This window comes from Cyprinus carpio, chromosome B1, assembly GCF_018340385.1.
Source record: "Cyprinus carpio isolate SPL01 chromosome B1, ASM1834038v1, whole genome shotgun sequence".
Classification (NCBI taxonomy): Eukaryota; Metazoa; Chordata; class Actinopteri; order Cypriniformes; family Cyprinidae; genus Cyprinus; species Cyprinus carpio.
In genome coordinates, this window is record NC_056597.1 from 38,030,721 (window position 1) to 38,055,752 (window position 25,032).

At 37.5% G+C, this 25,032-nt stretch overlaps 1 protein-coding gene across 1 annotated transcript in view; it reads left to right on the forward strand.

Annotated features, from left to right (window-relative positions):
* Window positions 1–25,032, forward strand: part of LOC109070239 — a 68,040-nt gene that overhangs the window by 12,862 nt on the left and 30,146 nt on the right. The window contains exons 2-4 of the mRNA XM_042716092.1: window positions 3,378–3,722; window positions 3,815–4,165; window positions 6,146–6,250. Coding sequence (XP_042572026.1) covers window positions 3,378–3,722; window positions 3,815–4,165; window positions 6,146–6,250 — 801 coding nt within the window. The remainder of the gene's footprint in view (window positions 1–3,377; window positions 3,723–3,814; window positions 4,166–6,145; window positions 6,251–25,032) is intronic.

Consider the following 25,032-nt stretch of genomic DNA (forward strand, 5'->3'; position numbering starts at 1 on the left):
CCAGGTGTATTTTGTAAAGATCACATTTCATCTCATGTGTGTGTGTGCATTTTGTGTTTTAATGAGCCTGTTTTGAATGTTCTATTGCACAACTACGGCAGCTATTTTCACGGAAATAGTGAACGAAAATCAAATACACTTCTTCAGTTTTTACATTTTAGGAAGGCTATGTTTGCAAAAGTTTGATTCATTTATTGAATACATCTTAATTAGCCAAATGCAATTAATAAAATTAAGAAGAACGTAAGAATTTTGTTTTGGAAAAATTGTCAGCTATTTATCAGCATGCATAATTTTAGACAGTTATCCAAGAATTTCGGTACAAACAATAAACAATAAGGCCTACTAGATACATTTTATGTCGGAGCAGGATCTGAGCTTTACACCGCTCCGCTTTGCTCACATGTTCAGCTGCCCAAGCAAGCGCTACGTTAATATTACGCTCGCCTTAAACCAGTTCCCGCTCCGACGTAAAATTTATTTAGTAGGCCTAATTGTATGTGTATTATTATTATTATTATTATTATTATTTATTTTCTTTTTTGCAATAGACTGTTAATCAATTCTATTTTGTTTTATTTCGTTTTGTATTTATTTTGTTAAATAAAACACAGAGATCTTTGAAAATATGCTAGATATAATTTTATTTAATGGTAAAGTTATTTCCTAGTTAATCGTTTGGTGCATGTATGCAGTAGGCCTAGCCTGCGTTTAAAAACTGAGGTGCGGTTAGTTACGGTTTTGTTTTAACGGTTATTGTTTTTTAACGCTAATAAAAAAAAGATCATAAAAAAATGTCATGTGTGGTGCTTTGGTTTAGCATCAGTTACTTTATATTATTTAAATCCAATCATGTTTAAAATTGGTTATTCTGGATGTATATTAAGTCTGAGTGTGTACATTTTTCACAATCTCTGAGATAAAGTCCGCCTGGTCTGGCCTGGCCTGGTCATACATTCAGCGGGAGCGGGCGGTGCGGGTTTAAGAAAACAGTCCCGTGCAGGGCTCTAACTCATAGTGCTGCGCTTGGATTGAGCCGCTTTAATTTTCATTTGGGACGCGACAATTGTCGTTAGAAACATTTAGAAATCTGTTGTTGTTTACAAAGAATTTTCAATGTCACATAATTCTTCAGAAATAATTCTAATATGCTGATTTGCTGCTCAAGAAACATTTCTCATTATAATAAATGTTAGAAACAGTTTTGCTGCTTATTATTTTTCTGGAAACAATGATACCACTCAAACATTTGTAGATTGTATAAGAGAAATTAATAATTTGATATATCATGCTTGAAAGTAACAAAAAGTGAGTGAAGACATTTAAAATAATTTCTATTTAATAAATGCATTAACAAATTTAATTAATATATTTGATAAATGCAAATAAATGCTGTTCATTAAATGTTATATTTATCAAAAAATCCTGAAAAATAAAGTGCATCATTTCCACACAAAATATGAAGCAGCTAAATTGCTTTCAACATTGATAATAATCAGAAATGTTTCTTGAGAGTAAAATAAATTGTAATGATTTCTAAAAGACCATGTGACACTGAAAACTGGAGGAGTGATGAATAAATTTCTGCTTTGCATCAATGTATTAAAATTAAATATTGACTAAATATTTATATATATATTACTTTACATTATTTTGATCAAATAAATTCAGCCTTGATGAGCAAAAGATAGTTATTTGAAAATCATTAATAATTGTAATGTTTCCAGACTTTTGGCAGGTACTTTAATAATAATAATAATAATTATATTTACTTTAATATATTATAGTACTTTATTATAATATATTATTATATTGTTGTCATGATTATTAAATGCAGCTTTTTATTTTTTACAGGACAGTATGTATTTTTACAATATAAGATGTATCTTTTAATGTGCTAAAATATATATTTTTAATAATGAGTGCTAGGGGGTGTGGCTTGTGGGTGCGGCTTGGGGCGTGGTCAGATTTTCCTTCTTTTGTGTCTCTAGCTGATCACATGCCTGAAACATGAACCACTATTTATTTTTATTTAATCAGCTATAATTCTGACTAGCAGACTTAATCTATTTAAATGATATTTAATTTCAGTGAAATATCAATACCCCCATCATCCTCTGCCATGTCCTTTATATTTTTCTATGTGGAAACTGTCACCGGTGGTACAAAGGGTTCATATTTTCAGATGAATGGTTGGGTCTGGGAACAGAGGATATATATAAAAAAATATAAAAATATAATAAAACACACTTTCTATAAATACATTGTACAGTTTTCATTGTTTAAACACAAGTTAGAATGATGAAACATAACATGATAATACAAATGTAATGAAAACAGGTGGTTATTTTGTTAACTGAACTATACAGCAATTCACAAGGTCACATATGTGTATATATAATAGACAGAATAAGCATATTTGGCCTGCTGTCGTCTGGGAATGGAGGTTAGAAAAGTGGCGATATATAGACTTCCTCTGATGCTAATTGGTTGGATTATCTGAAAATGTTTCTCCTATACTTTGTTAAAATAAACTTCATTAATAATTGAGAAAAAACTAAACAAAGCTAGTCAAAGTGATTTAGTAGCTGAATAAAAGATAACTTTTAGTAATAGAATGGTATTCGAAAACTGTTCAAGTTACCTGATTGATGACTGTTCTTTAAAGACCAGCAGTTTTCCAGAAGAATGACAACATTTGCTATCTGACCTAAAAACATTAAATATATATACACATTAAAACATATACATTAAATCACCTCAAAATAAAACAAAATGCATAGTAGATTTCTAAAAATTAAAACTAGAACACTGACATGAACAAAACAAGTGAAATCTATGCTGCACTTTGAATATTATGATATATTAACAAATGAAGACAAACCATTTCTTCTCCAAGACTGTCTCCGGGGAATCAGAAGTCAGCTGCAGTGTTTGGAGACTCTGAAATCAGATGAGCAGAATGTGTCTGCAGATTTGTCAATGGGGAATATGTTACCACTAGCTAAACTAACATTAATTAATAAACATGTATATTGTACTACAAGCTAACTTTTTAAAAATGTACGTAGCATCTGCTAACTAAGTTACCAGTTAGCGGTTTATCAAGATATCTAGACTAATTTTACAACATAATTCTTTTAATTGAAAACCAGAACCAGTGTATTAAAGAAATGGGTTTTAATCTTTTTTTTCTTTTCAATCAAAGGTAAAATGAATAGTTTCTGTGCTCCAGTAATACACATTTTTTTATACAAATGAATTTGTACAGCAAATTTCTACAGGGCACAAAGAAGCCATTTCTCTATTTATAGCTGTTACATGTTGAGAATCCTGGTGTTTATTAATTAATAAATATTTTTTTATTAAAATTTTAGGGTTGACTGTACATGGTCCCTCTGGTCCTCTGGTTGCTCCTCTGGAATCTTCGTTGGTTTTGCCCTGTTATGTTGATGAACTTTTACCAATGGAGGGTCTTGAGGTGGAATGGAAAAGAACAGACTCAGAGACTCTGGTTCATCTGTTTCTGGAGGGTGAGAGTCGACCAGAGGCCCAGCAGCAGGATTATCAGGATAGAGCTCATTTCTTTACTGATCAGATTAAAAATGGAAACTTCTCCCTTCGTCTGAACAATCTGAGAGCTGAAGATGAGGGGCGATACACATGTACAGTTCACAGTCAGCACGATTCTGGTGAGACTGTGGTTCAAATAAAAGATGTTGGTGAGTCTGGATCACATGAGTTCCATAATTTTTATGATAAAATTCACACTATGTTGTATCTGATGTTGTAACTGTTTATTTCATTCTTTCAGAGCGTTTGCTAGTATCAGGATCGAGTCACTCCATATCTGTGTCTGTGGGTGAAGATGTCACACTGAACTGCTCTGTAGACTCTCACATCCCACCTGAACATTTTGAAGAGGTTTCATGGAGGAAAACAGATGAAGATATTCTGGTTCTGTTCTATCAAAAGAATAAGACTTTTCCAGATTCATCAGATGATAGGTACATAGACAGAGTTGAGTTCTTCACTGCTGAAATTCCTAAAGGAAACTTCTCTCTCAGACTGAAGAGTGTCAGAACTGAGGATAAAGGAGTTTACATGTGTCAAGTGTTTGCTGGAGGACTTTCAGCTAATGCAACTGGAGTACTGAATCGGATGGGTGAGTAACTTGTATGATGTTGCAGCCTGTTACTACGATCATTTAAATTAAGTACCCCATAATGACAGTGAATTTTAGAAATGTCTGTAAATTTCTTTAAAAGAAATAAAACCTCTGAAATATCACATTTACATAAGTATTCAGACCCTTTGCAATAACACTTGAAATTTAGCTCAGGTACCTCCCATTTCTATGATCTCTTTTGAGATGTTTCTACACCTTGACTGGAGTCATCCTGTGGTAAATTAAATTGATTGGACATGATTTGGAAAGACACACACCTCACTGTAAAAGGCCTCACAGCTGACAATGCATATCAGAGTGAAAACCAAGCCATGAGGTCAAAGGAACTGCCTGCAGAGCGCAGAGACAGGATTGTATCGAGGCACAGATCTGGGAAAGGCTTCAAAAAAAATTCTTCTGCACTGAAGGTTCTCAAGTACACATAATTCCCAAATGCAAGAAGTTTGGTAAAACTAGGACTCTTCCAAGAGCTGGCCACCTGACCAGACTGAGCAATCTGGGGAGAAGGACCTTAGTAAGAGAGCTGACTGAGAACCTGCTGGTCACTCTGACTTAGCTCCAGAGATTCTGTGTGGAGCAGAGTATGTGAGCGAATTGGAGCAGCAACAATTTCTCCTCCGTGCTCCCAAGCATTTAATAATCGCTCCACTCCGGGTTCACCATTTCACTGCAGCCCTCCACCGATCTGAACTTTATTGTAGAGTGGCTAGACCAGGGGTAGGCCAATTCTGTCTTCGAGAACTCTGCAGGCTGCAACTCTCCTGGACCGAACTTGCCTAACCCTGGGCTTTCTGGAAGTCTAAACTAGTGAATACTTGCAAATGCACTGTATGTAGCCCTATTCTAGAAAGTATGTAGAAAGCATAGTAAAAGAAGGTACAGTCTGCTTTAAATGTATAGTTTTGTTTATGTCGTGTGTTGGGTGTACTTAACACGAGACAATATATTTTGAGAAATATGATGCAGAGAATTTATTATTTGCAATTTAAGATAAAACATAAGGAATTAGAAGAATTAATAAGGTAAAGAATAATGTACAAAAAGATGTTTACAATATTTACAAATATGGAATGAAGCCACACATCTGATAGAGGGGAAAAGGTCTGCAATCTAAACCAAAAGAAAACAAACTCAAAATTCTGCAAGTAAACCATAATAATAAAAAAGAAAGAAAAATGTATTGACAATATCATGAAAATAACAAGTGACAGAACAGCCTGTATAAACAAAAGAGCAGTACCACCCCATACAAAAATCTATGTAAAAAGATTAGGATATACATTGTAAGACACTTGTGGCAATGTGGTTAAAAAAATTTGATCAGAATATCAACTTGCATAATAATCATGCACACACTGTAAATATTAGTGTATGAACTTAAATGGCAGTTGGTCAATTTAAGGAGTCACATTCTGTAAATGAAACTAGTTAAGAGCAGTTTCATTTTTATTCATGGTATTATAGTAACATACTGTAAAGTAGATTAACGTAAATAACTGTTAAAAGTAAATTATTGGCAGAAGTGCTGCCAATAGTCTTCCATTAATTCACAGGACAATGTTTTACAGTGTTGGTCTGACTGGACCTTTCAACACTGCGCTGTCATCTAAATATTTCTGTGACACATTTTAATTTCCATATCAGGTCTGTTGTGATTAATTTGAATGTCCACCTTCCTAACCTAATCCAACTTCACATACATTTTTATTTTAATAAACCCACAGCTGATGAATATCAACAGCAGGGATATTATTTGCTGCTGCTTTGAGTAGTGAGTCCCTGTAGCTGCAGAAAAGGGATAAACTGTATGTGTTGGAGATTTTTCTGTATTTAAAATATTGCTGAATGCTGTTTCAAGAAGTAGTAAGGACTAAGTCAGACTTGGCAAACAATAGTGGGTGCATGTTTTATCTGCCCCACTAATAAATGACACCAACTAATCTCTGTATTTCACAGGTCTTTCTGTTTCCCACATAATGGTGCTGATTTTCTGTATTACTGCATCTGGATCTGCACTTCTGCTCTGGTGGCTGATCTACTGCAGATCTAAATTTTTCACAGGTATGTTTACAGGAAAATTACTCAAGACATTTACTCAATGCAGAGAGATAAAATAGAAAAGATCAATGTCCCACAGTGTTACAGTTTTACGGAAATCAACCAACCGTTTTTATAATGGTTACCTCTTAGTTGAATTTTAAGATAAACGACAAAGTATTTTAACATTAAAAAAGACCATTAAAAAGATAGTTCACAAAAATAATTATAGTAAAATAAGATAATCATCTTATCATTTTACTGCCCCTTGTGCCATGACTGACTTTCTACAGCTGAACAATTTCCCATCGCTGCAGGTTAATACAATGCAAGTTACCAGCATCCAACCTTTAATGTGTCTAAGTGGAAAAGAAAAACAAACTTTTCCCTATGTTCAGCTGTTGCACAGTAACTTTTTATAAACATCTGACATGTTCTTTCATTGAGTGTTTTAGGTGCAGTGTTAGTAAAGTTACTTTGGAAATGTAATAGGTTACAGATTACAAGTTACCCTATTTAAAATATAAGTAATGTGACTAATTCAATTACTTTATTAAAGTAATGTAAATGATTACATTTGATTCGTTTTTTTTAGTTTACAATAGTGCTCCCCAGCCAACATTTAAACATTGATTCGCTGGTGAATCAACATCAGGTACCATGGTTAAATCAATGTTGGATTCGATTTTGCTAAATGGATCAACATTGATATTGTGACATTGTTTCAACGTTTAAATAACGACATTGTTTCACCATCTTACCTCAGCATGGGAAAGGCTCGAATTGAGGGGGGATGTGATCCCCCTGGTGGAAAAAAATGACAAAAAACACCCCCCTTGAAACCACCATCCCCCCTAACCATCCACTTCAGATTAAACTTTTACCAGCTTTTACCAATGGAGGGTCTCTAACCATCCACTTCAGATTAATGATGTTGTGTATTATGTAAAATTGGTTGTGCAAATTAAATTTTAAACTTCTTTACCTTATGATAATTCATGAACTAATGGCGATTGATGAATCAGAACTCAGTACTGTAACAAGGTGCCACAAGCTGAAGCAAGTTTCTGTCATTTTTTTTGAAAATGGTTTAAGCACAACTTTTGAAGTTCTTTTAAAAAGAAGACAAGAAAAGGTATGGTTTTCCCTTGATTAGAATTTAAAGATATTCCCTTGACATAGTGTTATTGTGCTGTATGTGTGACTGTGAGGGACTGAGAGATGATAGGAGAGTTGAGTGTGTCACAGACTTTGCAAAAAACAAACAAAAACAAATCTTGAGTCCAGAAGCATTCACTGCTCGATGAAGGCCATTAGAATGCAGTTAACATATCCTTATAATTCATGCAATGAAAAAAAAGTTTTTGTTTTTATATTGATTGCACATGCAATGTACTTTTCTGAATATCAGCACATAAATATGCTAATTTTATACAATAGTGAAGAGCAATGCGGTGTTCAACGGTCCATTTACAATTCGACCACTGAGCATGGGTCTTTCTGTAGATGTTGGATCAATGTTGAATTTTAATTGAATCAACATTGGTAACGCAACATGGCAGCTGTATGTTCAAATTGTAATTAAATTTGATTCTTTACAAATTACAATTGTACTTAGACATTTGCCTATGGCTATGATTTTACTAATACAGTTGTCTGATTAATTTTATAGTCTCAAGCATTATGAAATGACACACAAGAAAATTTTACTTCAATAAAAACAAGGATTCGTTTTTGTAAGGGTTATGATGTCCACATGTTTTTGTTGAAGAAATTATAGAGGCTAGTATTTCTATAGCAAAAAGTTGGCCAAAAATGAAAGATTAAGATATTTGGATATTTGAATTAAATTAATTAAACAGAACATTGAAACTCTAAGAGGATATTAAGGCAGATGCGGCGGTGATATTATAACCGACATTAAAACACGTTATTAACGTAATGTTATCAAAATCCAAAAAAGATTAACAGGATTATAAAAGTACCTAAAAGTGATGCACAGGGCTCATCTTGGGCTTTTTTTCTTTTCCTCATCTCGGCGCTGGACTACTGTTGTCCTTTTGTCCATCAGTTATGATCATTTGCAGACAGACGTAAACATGAGGTGAGAGCGAGTGTGGCAACGGGAAATGGCACGTCACGTGTGCTTCGCCTGTCTACGGTCTTCACCGTGAAACGCATGTTCATGTTTACATGCTTATTTACGTATACATATATGTTAACATACATATTAAACGAAAGGTTTTTTTTTTTTTGAGCAACTGGGATGGTGCCCCCCTGGTAGTTGGTGCCCTACTATGTACTCTGTGTGGGAGCGGCAGTACTGGACATAGACATTAATACCTATGTATATGGTACTGGATATGTCGGCTGTCGCAGTATATTCATTCCATGGATAGAATGTGCGCTGCAGCATAATACAATGATATTTCTTCAAAAGCAGATCGTGGAGACATTTTTATCGTCCACGATAAAAAATATTCATATCGCACACCCCTTCCCTCGGAAGAAATCGCAGGCCGAGGGCAGACCGGACCACAAGGGCACTTTAGCATCGGACCTCAAAGGGGCAAAATACTAAGAAAATAATATTAATGATCTTGATCATTTAAAAGTATCTGCAGAGTTACAAAGCTCAAAGTCTCCCACAAAAGGATATATTCTATCTAAAAGAGAAGGCTGATCCAGACCAGGCTAATCGCTTCATTCAAACATGACCCCACATGTCTACATCACTATGTGGAAATATATGCGTAATGCCACCCAAATGTTCACGCAAAGAAAGAACCGCAGTTAGTGTTGAAGCAGCTATGTCAGGGAGATGCTGTGTGTTTCTGTGCGAAAGCAAAAGCACTTTATTTGGCCTGCCAAAAGCAGATGCAATAAGGAATCACTGGTTAAGATTTATTTACAACAGAACAGCACAACCCAGATGTTTGAATTTAGTAGCCTAAGCCTGGCTGTGCAACGGCTATTTCTAAAAGAAAAAAGGGGCAATTCTGACTACTATGACAATCTGGTGCTTCTGAATCAGCTACTGGAAGTATGTTTTCTTTATAGTTTAAGTATTTGCTATTGACTGTTCAAATGCCAGGTTTTGCGCCATGTAGAGCATCTTGTTGTGTGTGTGTGTGTGCATGAGAGAGACAGGGTCACATCACAGTGGAGTCAGCGTTCTTAATTGCGGCTTGTGTACTGCAAATACATACAAGCATCGTCACTGTGTCTGTCGTGCGACTCTGTTCCCTTTTAAACTTGAACTGATGGTATTACTAAGAACATTATGTATTGTCTTTACATTTATGTTGAAAGCTGAAGCTTGCAATTATGGAAGGGGGCGTTACGTTTCCGAGGCATGCTTGTGGTGTTCAGCCAATCCCAATGCACTGGGTCAGTTGGCCAATCAGAGTAGACTGTGGTTGTCGGAAGGAGGGACTTTGAAGAAAAATATGCGTTTGAGAGAGGGAGGTCATAGAGGAACTACAATAATGTACAGTATTTGAAAATGAATGTTTTTTGAATATTAAAGCATGTCAACATATTCTGTTACACCAAATACACAAAATAATGATCTTTAAAAAAAGGATCATATGACCCCTTTAAGTATTTTTATTAACCTTTTTCAATAATTTAGCATTAAACATTATTTCAGTGACAACAACTGTCATTATTTCAACGTTGAAAGTTGGCCAGTTTGCCGTCTGGTTTTCAACCATTCAGCATTAAATGTTATTTCAATGCTGAAGTTCGGTCATGCGCCGGCTGGGTCGACACTGATTACTGTCAGACTTTCAAAATCTCTCTTCACTTGAATTAAGAATGTAATAATTTTAATAGCATTCTGAGGTTAAATGCAGACTTTAAATCTATGATATTGTTTTTGAAATCAAATCTTTGCATAGCTTTGACAGAAAAAAATTGGAATCTAACATTGCCATTGCAGTTAATCTTAAAAAAGAAAAAAGCAGTTTCACATGAGCTCGGCGAAAATGGCTGCATAGTGTGAGATCTCTTCACAACTTCATGCAAAAACTACCCCTAACTTCTACAAACCTGGGCCCATATTCAAAAAACATTTTATCTTACCACTAAGAGTTCCCTTTCAAGGGAACTTCGAACTGCGTCCTCTAGGGGTCGCTATGGGGAACACCTCGTCGTGACCCGTGTCTGAAGCATACAAATGAAAAAACACCAACGAGTTGGCCGGCGTCAGCCTCTGACGTCACTACCGGTGCGACTATAAAACAGGCACCGGGAAAACACGTCATTCTCTTCTTCGTCTTCACTGACTGTTTTGTTTGAAGCGTGCATCTGAAAGAACCGGTAAGAGCGCTCTTTCTCTGTCTATCATGGCGACTACTAGCAAGCGTTTAGACAATGTATGCATCCGTGTCGGCGTTATTTGACACCTGATGACACACACGATCTTTACGTGATTTGTTTGGGTAAAGAGCATGCACACGATGTCTTTGAGGAGGCAATCTGCGTGCATTGCGAGCATTTTTTCAAGGAAAAAGCTCCACTCTCGTTCGTCTCTCTTTCCGAAAAAAAAAAAAGGCAGCCATCTGCTTCCCGCGGTTCAGGACCCGCCGCTGCTGAGGCACGGAGGAGAATGAGCTCGTGAGAATTTCAGGTGGATCTGTCTGAATGGTTTAAAGAGGGACTTTCCCTTTCGCGCTAAAAAAAAAAAAAAAAATGGCGGCGGACGAGAGAGAGCCTCAGGAGGATGATGTTATATCTTTAACACTTTCTGATACTGAGGTCAGTGCTCTGCTGGGTTTTTTTACCCAGGAAAAGCAGAGATATTTGAGGATGGTGAAGAAGCTGAGGCTGAGCCTTCTCAATTCTCCTGCCCTGCGTATGTAGAGCTGTTGGAGTTTATGGATCGCGCCTTGATGAGCGTTATCTTTCCGACCATAGCCCTCCAGCTCAGGTGAGCCTTCCATTTCTGCCTGATCTCCATACAGAGATTGAAAGGAAATGAAAGAGGCCGTTTTCTTCTCGCATCCATCGGTTTCAGCATAAGAGTTTTGCTGACATCGAGGCGATGCGCGAAAACGGCTATGAGAGGATGCCCCCTGCAGAAAGAGCTTTCATTCTGCGGGGGAGACATCCTCTCTTAATCTCCCTCCTTGCCATCTAAGCCCTTTTGAGCAATGCATCTTGTTTAAATGGCTAGGCATACGCAGGAGCAGGTCAGGCTGTGGCTTTATTACAAAATAAATGCTTCAAGCATATCAGACTGATCTGCTAAGAGACCTGGATAGAGGCGAAGGCCTTTTTCCTGATCAGGTAGCCGAGCTGCGCCGCGCCACAGGCCTCTCTCCGGGCTACCAAGCAGGCCGCCTCTGCCAAGCGCAGGACTATGGCACCATGGTGGTGGCGGAGAGACATCTGTGGATGAACCTGGCAGACATCGGGAAGAAAGAAAAGGCTTTCTTCTCGATGCTCAGGTTTCGCCTTCTGAACTTTTCGGTATTTTCCGTTGAAACGGTGATCGAGAAGTTCGGGGAGACGAAGGCGCCACTCCGCTGCTTTCAGATCCTTCGTTCCACGAAGGTCCAGGTCTGAGCCCGAACAACATAGGGGTCCTGGCCTGTCTCGATCTGAGGATCAAAGACGGGCACAGAAGGCTAGTGTCGCGACTCACGCTCCTCCCCCACCTGCGGGCAGGGTTAAGAGGAATTGTGGGTCACAAGGGGGTAAGCAGAAACCTAAGGGATGTGATCCAGACGAGGCAGCATTTCTCGTCTGAGTCAGAGTGATACTGAGGTATCTACTCGTTCCCTTTAGGGATTTTTAACTTCTTCTTTTATCCTCCCCTTCCTAATTCCCCTGTAACCACCAGCTCTCCACCTGATCGAGGTTAGATGGAAACCTCTAACGCATAACAGTCTCCTATGCTGGACCTATAATGTTTTTGGCTGGTTCTATGTTCATAGCAACCACCTTACTGATGGTCCGGACTAAAAGGAGGCGCCCCTTGAGCGGGGGCTCCAGCGCAGGAGGGTGGGAGTATAAAAATAACCCTTTCTGTATATACTTATGTGTAAATTGCTGGTGGTTATGTGTCTACTAATAAACTCTGTGAGCTTTCCTTTGCAGTGCTCAGTTACAGTGTTTACTAAACACTCGTCAGCACCAGCCATCCGGCTTCATGTTCCGGTATTAGGCGGCTGAGATCACAGGTTTCTGCGGGAGCCTCTTTGATCATCAGGCCTGGCACAGCACTGCAGGGAATTTCATGGATGTCCGGCCAGGTCACCCTGAGGGGTCTCCTGGCCGCTAAGGTGCTGTCGCATCCAGCGGGAAGTGAAGGTGGCAGTTACAGAAGTCTTCTTGTATATGCTGCCTCAGGTGATGCTCCCCCTCGCTAGAGGTTTATAAAATTTGAGCTTGCCTCTCCCGTGCGGTTTAGCGCCTCTGCGATGCTTAGGAACCTTTAGGTACACACGCTAAGCTCTGTGTACTTTCTGAAAACCACATGGTGGTCAGTGTGCACGTGAACACTTTGCGCACTTTCTAAAAATCCACGTATTGGTAAGTGTGCACGCAAGACTCTGCGCACTTTCTGAAATCCTGTATGGTAAGGGTTACGCGCTCCGCCTTGTTCCCTTTTCTTGAGATGATTAGACCTTGGTTCCTTGGGCTCCATTCAGCCAGTGTGTATTTGTTTATACACTTTAAGCATCGCTTCCCTCAACATGAGGGGCTATTCGGGCGATTCTCGTGGTAGTTTAGCAGCGCTCCCCTTTTCCAAGAAGGGTCGCCTATGAGCGTGCTACTCTGGATTCAGGAGTTCTCCTCTCATATGAGACTGAGTTCACTGTTTTTCCCAGAGCGCTCCAGCATTATTTCCACAGATCGAGTTGATGACTCTCAAACATACTTTTTTGAGATGCACCATTCCATCTATGAGCTGCTCTATCAGAGTGCCACGAGAGCCCTTCCTTAGAACAGTATTTGAAAATCCATGATATGGTAAGTGTGCACGTGAAGTCTTTGCACACTTTCTGAAATCCACACTGTGGTAAGTTCGCATGCTAGTACTCTGCGTTCTTTATAAAATCCTATATGGTGAGGGCTTTGCGCGGTTGCTTTGTGCCCTTTCTTGAGCTGGTAAAAGCCCCGTTCATCTTTGGGCGCCACTCCACCCATGTATCCTCTGATACCTATCTTAACAGGGTGTTGCTACTGGAGATCTGTTGAGACAGCTCCTTCAGCAAGCTTTTGCGGAAGCAAGCTGTAGCCCCTGTGGACAGGCTAGACTTAGTATTAAATGCTAGGTTCCTAGCTGTATCCCTTTTAAAGGAATCTTTTCCTGATTCCAAGCATTTAGCTCTACACCGGGCCGAGGCCCCAACAATTAAGTTGGGTATGTAGCTTAGGCCTTTGGCCGTAAGGGGTACTGTCACAGACAGCCGTCTAAACGTCCCGGGGGAAACTCCCATTGAAATGGTAGAGTTGGTACTTAGTGTTCGCCATGATTCTGGCCTGCACTCCCCTCAGCATGGCGGCGTGCGGGTATAACTGTTCCCCATAGCGACCCCTAGAGGACGCAGTTCCGAAGTTCCCTTGAAAGGGAACGTCTCAGGTTACGAATGTAACCATGGTTCCCTGAGTAGGGAATGAGATACTGCGTCCTCTAGCTCCCTGCCATGCTTCGGACGCAAGCTTCAGACGAAGAAGTGAATGACGTGTTTTCCCGGTGCCTGTTTTATAGTCACACACCGGTAGTGACGTCAGAGGCTGTCGCCGGCCAACTCGTTGGTGTTTTTTCATTTGTATGCTTCAGACACGGGTCACGACGAGGTGTTCCCCATAGCGACCCCTAGAGGACGCAGTATCTCGTTCCCTACTCAGGGAACCATGGTTACATTCGTAACCTGAGACGTTCTCCTAAATAGCAGTAAAAGTTTTTAGCTAAGAGTTTTTTCTTAAAACCTATTCACAAAGCTGCTGAGACACACTTTTACTAAGGAATAGACAGTAATAGGGATGGCTCGATACCATAATTTTGGCTTCGGTACGATACCAGAAAGTAATACCTCGGTATCAATATTATATCGATACTATAGGTGGCAAATAACCAGCCTCAAAAAATAAGTGAACAGAAAGAAAAAAAAAAGGATAATTTATAGTATTTATTAATCTTGGTTAATGTGTTCCTGTGGCTCAGTTGTAGAGTATTGCGTTAGCAGCGCAAAGGTTGTGGGTTCAATTCCCAGGGAACACGTTAGGTTAAAAATGTTAGCCTGAATGCACTGTAAGTCACTTTGGATAAAAGCGTCAGCTAAATGCATAAATGTAAATGTAATGTTAGGTATGCGTTTAATGCATAAAGTAATGTTAACATACTAAACACTAAACATGTATTAGTAGCCTACATTTATCATTTATAAATAAACATTGACCTACATTTATAAGTGCTGTAATGCTGTTGATGAATAATAACAGTTTTAATAACTAACAGTCAAAGTAATATGCAAAATCACGTTATTATTTCTCTCTCCCTCAGATTGTTTTCAGATTTCAGACTCAGATAGGCAAAGAAAAAGCTTTAAATATAAATCTCTCTCTCGCCTGCTTCATGTTAGCGGTCGACAATGTGGCAAAAACATTCCCTTCATATTACTGATAATAAAATTAATATAGCAAAACTGTTCATTTGAATCAACACTCCACTTTTTAATTTTTTTTTTTTATAAGAGTTAAACAGCTGAGTTTTACCATTTTTGAATCCAATTCAGCCGATCTCCAGGTCTGGTGGTAGAACTTTTAGCTTAGCTTAGCATAGAGTAATATAGCAAAACAGTTCATTTGAACTCGTTTCATTCATATTAAATTAATATTTTACTGTTTGAAATGCAAGTGCAAATATGTGACCAAAATGTCACTGGTTCTGTCGCACATGTTCTATCTTATGTTCGTGCGTGGAGCAGTTGTGAATAAAAGTTAAAATTAAGTCTGAATTTATGAATGATGCACTAACCTGTTGATCGCTTAATTCTCAGAAAAAATCATGATGAGCACGCGACAAATGCTTAGCAAGATCTGATGTGTTGAATCCTGTGGTCAGTTCGTTCACCTTTATCACCTGCTTTGTATGCAAAGTAATGCCATGTTTCAGTTCTACTGTTCTCTGTATTTATTAGTTTCGGGTGCGTTAATAGAGTTTCATCTGTTTGATCCATGGCGTTGTTCTTCAGGTTTACTGGTTTTGCAACAATTTGGGAAGCACTGCCACCTACAGTTGAACTTCTGAACAGCAGCGCATGAAATACAGAATTGAGCAAAATTATGATATCGTATCGTTTTAAATATAACTGATACCGGTATTTTTCCAGTACCGGTATACCGCACATCCCTAGACAGAATTCTTAAGCTAAGAGTAAGTAGTGATGTCCGGTTCATGAACGAATCGTTCGATTTAACCGATTCTTCTTAGTGAACTGGTTGAACCATTTCACCAAATCAAACTGAATCGTTTGAAACAGTTCGCATCTCCAATAAGCATTAATCCACAAATGACTTAAGCTGTTAACTTTTTTAACGTGGCTGACACTCCTGAGTCAAAATAAACCAATATCCCGGAGTAATTCATTTACTCAAACAGTACACTGAACCGAGGTCTGATTTGAGAACCGATGAGCTGATGATACTGCACATGCGTGTAATTTTTCAAGAGGACAAAATGCATATTGAAGTATTTTGTTAAACATCAGAAATTGTGATAAAATAACTATTTTATTTTGCTTGGAAAAAAAAGGAAACAAAGTTGATTGTATCTAATCTGTGTATTTTGTTAAATTGTAGATTATGTTAGATTATAGGCCAAAGGGGTTTTCAGGGAAGTTGGACAATAATTAAGACTCTATGTTTAATAGGAATAAGGCATGATATATGAAATACCTGTACTGTATTTATAGTTAATGATGACATTCACAAATTGAGTTTGTAGTAAATAGGACATGAACACGAGTAGAGCAGCTGATGATACTGAACTGCAGCGTAGCGGTTAGAGCGGTTCTTGTTCTCGGGTCAAGAACCGGTTGCATCGGTTTTCGGATCACCAGTACACTGAACCGAGAACCGTTTCTGTCGGACGCATCCGATTTGAGAACCGAGGAGCTGATGATACTGTGCATGTGTGATTCAGCGTAAAGCAGACTGACACACAGCATGTCTGCACTGAACTGGTTCTTTTGGTGATTGATTCTGAACTGATTCTGTGCTAATGTTATGAGCGCGGGTAAACCAAAGGCTTGAATGAAGGGCAATCTGGCTATTATTTAATAGTTATTTTAAAGTTTATTTAATAACAAATAAATCGCAATGGATTATGTATAGTAAGTGGATCATGGTTTCTGCGCTGATGACACCTAATTTATTTACTTTATATCTTCAAGACTTAAATCTGCATATGCACATTATTGCTGTTACTGTATTTGAGTGCGTTGTTGCAATACTTAATTGTAAACTTTTCATGATTATGAGGTTTTTAACTGACTGAAGCTATCATTACTGACTTTATATATTTGAATGTTTGATAGACTTGACACCAATACGTCAAGCGTGAAAGAACCGGTGAACCGTTTTTTTAAACCGGTTTATTGAATCGAACTGTCTGAAAGAACCGGTTCGCGGAAACAAACCATAAAAATCATAAAAATGAGCCTTTAATTGCCTACATAGCCTAATAAGTGCTCAAGCGCACACAGTGACTCATCTCCACTGCACCTGAATACATGTTTCATATGGATTACATAATGTGAGAATATTTGTTTTCTGTTTGAATTGGTTTATTTAAAAGTTTCACTCCCTATAGATATATTTTTCATGTCTGTAATAAGGCAAGCATCCACAGAGTTTTGAAGTGACACGCTCAAGTTCACAGAGCCCAAGACGACAAAGCGCATCATGTTTGCTTTTTTTTACAAACGCACAACATTTTGTTGCTGTTCTGAGTGCACACGAATAAACGTAGAGTATTAAAGATACAAAAGATGCATTACTCTAATCTGTATGACCAAAAATGAAGTATTTTAGGAGCAAATGATCGCAGCGGCGCCTCCTTCTATCCTGCAGTAGCCCAAGTGCGCTACTGTTCAGTTTCCACACTCTGCACAAACATGCACACTTTTTTCTAGGCTAACATTAGATTGAGCTGCCATGTAAAGTTGCAACTACATACATATCTCAGATGATAAGCCATATTTGAGGTCGATAAATGTTAGGTGAGCATATGGATGTCCTGCCAAATTTACTATATTGCCACATAGACCAGAAGTTTAAGATTTGTCCGTCACAGACTGCATGGTTTCGCCACTTCATGTGGATTTTTTTTTTTCTGCGACTAAGCGACGAATACAATTTTGTTAATATGCATAGCCTATAAACAGGCTTTTAATTAGCAGAATAGTCATGACTGATAATGAGACATGCAAACATAAAAGAAAACCAAACTGGATGCGAAAACGGGTATATATTAAGGATATAATCAAACATTTGGAGTTGGGATAACCTCCAAAACCAATTAGAAAAAATGTTTCTAGAATGTTTATATTCCGAGGTAGATTGTTAGCAACAACCATTTTAGGATATTTCAGATTTGGTCTTAGTGACTTAGAAGTCCTCTTCACTACTCCTAACATTTCACAGATTTAGGAGCTAATTTTAGTGCTAAAACGCTTTGTTAAATACTCTTAGAGCAAAAATTTAATAGTTCTGAATGTAAGACTGACATGCCCACTATTTTTAAGATTTTCTCCTAAATTGGCAAGTTAGGAGCTACTTTTAGCCTTAAGATGTTTTATGAATACAGGCCCAGGTCATCAACTTGGGCTTTATTATGTCTAACCCCTTGTCGGTGAAGGAATCTGATATTTTACGAAAGCGCACAAGACTAACACACAAAGTACGAAAGCAGCACAGTCGACAGAGAGCGTGGAGGCTGGCAGCATGGCGGATTTGGCCGAGGTACTAACTGAGCAAAAAATGCTTCATTCAAAATTACACGGCATAAACAATCGCCTGGGAGTAATGGCAAGCTCTATCTCAGCTTTGGAGAGCAATCTGACTGACAGTAAATGCGAGGTGTCGGCAAATGAAAAACGGATTGTGGAAACTGAGACCCGCTTTTCTGCAATAGTCTGCATTAACCTCGGTGACAAAGCAGAGAGCACATCTGGAGATGAAGACAGATGATCTGGAAAATGGTGGGAGGAGAAAGTGAAGTGAAGTGACATACAGCCAAGTATGGTGACCCATACTCAGGTTAAATGCAGAGTACGAATTCTAAGTCGTGGTATTGCCGACCCAAGACTCACACCCACAACCTTAGGGTTAGGAGTGAAACTCTCTAACCACTAGGCCACGACTTCCCCAAGGAGCTTCCCCAAAGAATACACGATAAGCCGGTATATCATCCATAAAGGATCCAAAATTTACTTTGCTCAATATCTTTAAGCCGAAACGATCTTACAGAGCCACGAGTTTAACAACGTCAAGAAATTGTTTATCAGCAAGAGAATCTTCCGCAGTTTATCACCTGAGGGTGAGCTGAGGGTGCTTCATGACGGGAAGATATAGCTGTTCTGCTCACCACGCAAGGCTGAAGAGTTCCATCGCTGTATCAGCACCAGATAAACCATGGACGATCAGGCCGGATTTGAACGTTTTATATGAAGGGGGAAGTTGTGAATGTTTTGTTTGTATAAGCTTATCATCCAAAACCTTACAAGACTAAACTTCAATCCAGTCTGTTTGCCAGCAGTGAACAATACTTAAGGATAGGTTGCAGGGTGCCTTTTTTTAAAAATAATAATAATATAAAAATGTGTTGTTGTTTTTTTGCTCATATAAATAACTAGAGTTAAGATTCTATTTGTTCTATTTGACTCAAATGTAAATTTGTATGCATATGTAAAATATTGTGCGTTGTTGTGGGACTCATCTGTCGGCCGTTCTAGTTAGTGGCCTGTTGTATATTTGTAGTTATAAAGTTGCCTTGTCGTTTGGGAACTAGGCTTTAGTTCTTGGGAGGGGGTAGGGGATGTTCTCTATATTTTATAGAGAGGGTAGGTATATACTAATTTGTGGAACACTTTATGGTCAGGAATTCAGACTGCTTAACATCTACCCCCCAAATACAGACTGTCCTAAATTTATGACTAAAATGATTGCCCTATTTAGCCAATATAATACAGAATTTGGAATAATTGCCGGAGACTTCAATTGTGGCCTCTAATGATGCAGGTCTTGTTGATGTATGGAGAGAGTTTGTCACTCCTGTCACTCCTACTGCGATATGGGATGCAGCTAAAGTGGTGATTAGAGGACAGCTGATTTAATATAAATCCGCAAGGAAAAAATCAATTACTGAGCGAACTGAACAATTGAAGAAGGAGCTTACTTATTTAGAACAACTTCATAAACATTCGCCCATGGAGATAAACTTGAAGAAATTCAACGTTTTTAGAAATAATCTTAATTTACTTCAAATTGAGCACAACAAAAAACACATTTTTTACTAGGCAATGTTATCATGAATATGGCAACAAGCCAAGTTGGCTTCTGGCCTATGAACTTGAAATGTGAAATGCGCAATGCAGAATGTCAATTAAATATGATTTGCAATCAATTAAATCTTTTCAGCACTATTATACATGGCTCTATTCATCAGAAAATAGAAAAGCACCAGGCCTAGACGGATATCCAGTAGAATTTTCTACTCAAATTGAGCCCTTGTTTATGCCTATGCTTACAGATTTTGTCCAAAATTGAACTCTTCCTGGTTGCTGGCAGGGATGCGCCTTGTCCCCATTCTCGTTGGGAAAATGGAAAACAGATTTTCACTGTACACTGACGATATAATTTTATATTTGTCCAATCAAGAAAGCTTAATACCGGTGGTATTTGGAAAGTCTCTGTTTATAAAGTGAAAAACAATATGGTATAAGTCAGTTTCAAGACTTGTTTACCAATTGTTCCCATAAGTCTTTTTTTCAGATTTAAGGGTAGAGTTCCAGATTCCAAGACAGGAGTTTTATAAATACATTCAAATATGTCATTTGATAATTACTCTTGAAATGGGAGGACAATATCTCTGGAGTGGTCCAGAATAGAGGAGATTTTGATGAATTCCCAAATTTTGAAAGAAAGGATTTCTGAGATATACTCTGCACTGATAGACTATCATAATTCTTCCTTGGTCTCACTTAAAATGTGTGGCAAAGGGATCTAGGACAGGGTTATTCAAATCTTGCCTTGGATGGCCAATGCGGTGCAGAGTTTGGCTCCAACCCTGATCAAAGTCACCTGCCTGTGATTTTCTAATGATCCCAAAAACACTGATTAGCATGCTCAGGTGTGTTTGACTAGGGTTGGAGCCAAACTCTGCACCGCATTGGCCCTCCAGGGCAAGATTTGAATAACCCTGATCTAGGATGTAACTTCGGTAAAGAACAGTGGGGGACTATATGTCAGGATATTTTCACTTAATTTTCTTATAGCAAAATAGCTGATCAGAACTATAAATTTATGCATAGGATGTATCTTACTCCACTTGGATTGTGTAAAATGTATCCTAATGTATCATCCAGATGTCACCAATATAAAACCTACATAGCATCAGTTATGCACATCTTTTGGGAGTGTGAAAAAACCAAAATATTTCTGGAAAGCAGTAGAGGATTTCACAGCCAAGGTTTTACAAATTCCACTGGACAATACGCCAACACAATATCTCTTTGGTACAGAATTGGACAAGACTCTTGACCCTACATCTGCAAAGAGACTTGGCATAATATCATACTTAGCAAAAAATTTAATTTGCTCAACTGAAATCAACCAAGGCCACCAACATTGGAACTGTTTAAACCACTTTTGAAAGAAACATTACGATTAGAACAGTACACCTACAACTTAAGAAACAAGGGTGATGTTTTTTCTGAAGAATATGGATGCCTCTTATAGACCTTTTAGCCACCTAAGATATACTTAACAAAATGTATGACAATATTTAAAACTACAGCTTGACATTAATGTTATTTTAATTTAATTTAATTTTTTCAATTTGTTCTTCTCTCTTCAGTGCATCTGTACTGTATTTTCCATCAGTTTATTACATTTAAATATTGCTGCTCTTAATTTATTATTTTACTGTACTTGACCTTTGTTACAGATTATTTTCTGTTATTTTTGTTTTTGAGCTGATTCATTCAGAAACGAAGTAACTTTACATATATATATATATATATATATATATATATATACAGTACAGGTCAAAAGTTTGGAAACATTACTATTTTTAATGTTTTTGAAAGAAGTCTCTTCTGCTCATCAAGCCTGCATTTATTTGATCAAAAATACAGAAAAAACAGTAATATTGTGAAATATTACAACTTAAAATAATAGTTTTCTATTTGAATATACTTTAAAAAAAATTATTTGTTCCTGTGATGCAAAGCTAAATTTTCAGCATCATTACTCCAGCCTTCAGTGTCACATGTAACATCCAGTCTATCACATGATCATTTAGAAATCATTCTAATATTCTGATTTATTATGAGTGTTGGAAACAGTTCTGCTGTCGAATATATTTGAATGAATAAAAGGTTAAAAAGAACTGCATTTATTCAAAATAAAAAAAAATTCTAATATAAGATATATTCTAATAATATATTTTCTTTACTATCACTTTTTATCAATTAACACATCCTTGCTGAATAAAAGTATTGATTTTATTTAAAAAAAAGAAAAGAAAAAAAATTACTGACCCCAAATTACTGACCAGTAGTGTAGCTATTGTTATTACAAAATATTTATATTTTAAAAAACATAAGCTTCTTTTCTTTTTTTTTTTTACTTTTTATTCATCAAAGTATCCTAAAAAAGTATCACATGTTCTGAAAAAATATTAAGCAGCAGAACTGTTTCCAACTTTGATAATGAGATCATCATATTAGAATGATTTCTAAAGGATCATGTGATAATGATCCTAAAAATTCAGCTTTGCATCACAGAAATAAATGATAATTTAAAGTATAATAAATTTAAAAACAATTATTTTAAATTGTAATAATATATCACAATATTAAAGTTTTGTTTTGTATTTTTGATCAAATAAATGCAGGCTTCTTTCAAAAACATTAAAAATAGTAATGTTTCCAAACTTTTGACCTGTACTGTGTGTATATATATATATATATATATATATATATATATATATATATATATATATATATATATATATATATATATATATATATTTACATTTACCTTTAGTCATTTAGCAGATGCTTTTATCCAAGCGACTTACAAATGAGGACAATGGAAGCAATCAAACAACAAAAAGAGCAGATGATATATAAGTGCTATAACAAGTCTCAGTTAGCTTAAACGCAGTACACCGTAGCCAAGGGCTTTTAAATAATATAATAAATAAAACGAACACAGATAGAATAGAAAAAGAATAGAGCACGCTAGTGTTTAGAGGTCTTTTTTAGAATCTGTATAATAAATGAAAAGAAAATAGATAGAATACAAAAAGATTAGAAAGGTAGTTCGATTTTTTTTTTTTTTTTAAATAGAAATTAGAATAGAATTGAGTGCAAAAGATAGAGGGTCAAATAAAGATGGAAGAGATGTGTTTTTAAGCTGATTCTTGAAGATGGCTAAGGACTCAGCTGCTGGATTGCGGATTGAGTTGGGCAGGTCATTCCACCAGGAGGGAACATTTAATTTAAAAGTCCGTAAAAAGTGACTTTGTGCTTCTTTGGGATGGCACAATCAAGCGACGTTCACTTGCAGAACGTAAGCTTCTAGAGGGCACATAAGTCTGAAGTAATGAATTTAGGTAAAGGGGGGCAGAGCCAGTGGTGGTTTTGTATGCAAACATCAATGCCTTGAATTTTAATGCGAGCAGCTATTGGTAGCCAGTGAAAATTGATAAACAGAGGTGTGATGTGTATTCTTTTCGGCTCATTAAAAATTTATCTTGCTGCCACGTTCTGGATTAATTGTAAGGGTTGATAGAACTGGCTGGAAGACCTGCCAAGAGAGCGTTGCAATAGTCTAGCCTGGACAGAACAAGAGCTTGAACAAGGAGTTGTGCAGCATGTTCCGAAAGAAAGGATCTTCTTTATGTTGAATAAAGCAAATCTGCAGGACCGGACAGTTTTAGCAATAAGAGAAAGTTAGCTGATCATCAATCATAACTCCAAGGTTTCTGGCTGTTTTTTGAAGGAGTTATGGTTGATGTGCCTAACTTGATGGTGAAATTGTGATGAAATGATGGGTTTGCTGGAACCACAAGCAGTTCTGTCTGGGCAAGGTTGAGTTGCAAGGTGATGGTCCTTCATCCAGCAAGAAATGTCTGACAAGCCGAGATGCGAGCAGCTACCGATGGATCTTTAGGATGGAATGGGAGGAAGAGCTGAGTGTCATCATCATAGCAATGGTATGAAAAAGCCATGTTTCTGAATGACAGAACTAGTTATGCCATGTAGACAGAGAAGAGAAGATGTCCAAGAACTGAGCCCTGAGGCACCCCAGCAGTTAGATGTTGCGGACTTGGACACCTCACCGCTCCAAGATACTTTGAAGGACCTATCTGATAGGTAAGACTCAAACCACTGGAGTGCGGTTCCTGAGATGCCCTTTGTCAGTAGGGTAGACAGTAGGATCTGGTGGTTTAACCGTGTCAAAAGCAGCAGATAGATCAAGCAAGATAAGTATTGAAGATTTGGATTCCGCTCTTGCCAGTCTTAGGGCTTCAACAACTGAGAGCAAGGCAGTCTCAGTTGAATGTCCACTTCTGAAGCCAGATGGGTTGCTGTCAAGGAGGTTGTACTGTGTGAGAAAGGTAGAGACTTGGTTGAATTCAGGTTTCAAGTGTTTTTGCAAAGAAAGGAAGAAGGGAAACTGGTCTGTAGCTCTCTAAAAGAGATGGGTTGAGGGTGGGTTTCTTAAGTAGTGGAGTTATACGAGCCTGTCTAAATGATGAGGGGAAAACACCAGTGTGGAGGGATATGTTAACCCTCTGGAGTCGATTAACACGTATACGCGTTTTGGGGTATTTTCTCCTGATAACCCCGAAAAGAACTTAAATTACACTTTCAGTTTTGATCGTACAGATAAGAGCAATACATCAATCAAATCTGTAAAGGGTCTACTTTTTTGTATGCAGACATAATAACAACAAAACTTTGTGCACTTATAAAATAAAGATAACAAACAAGGAGTGCTGTCTGCATCCTTTGTCTGAGCTGATCTTCAGTTACAAACGCGTCATTAAAATGAACTGTAACTCAGTGAATACTCAACACAGAGACTATAAAAAGCCTGACATGTCTACTTTTAAACTAAACAAGTGCTGCCGATAACAAATATTCTGTGATAAAGTAATCCATATGAAAACAATGCGATGTCCGTTTTTCACGTCTCCCTTCATTATCGTATAATGCGACCACGCCCCCGTGCTGAACATGCTTTTGAGATGATAAAGTTTCACTGAAGCGCACGGCTTGAATACGCCCACACAACAGAAGACAACGCAGCGAGATTGTTCTTCAGGTTTTTTTTTGTTTTACTGTTTGCTTCGCGATGAGAGGAATAAGACATAATTCACCCCAAAAAGATGTAATGTGGTTGAGGATTTGAGATTTGGATTTCCTCAGAAAAAAAGAATGAAGCACTTTATTCAGCAGAGATCCTAAACATGAGAAAGTCTCTTTTTATTTATTTATATACTTGTACTAGTTTTCACATAACGTGTAAACATTTTACTAGTTAGACTTTTTCCA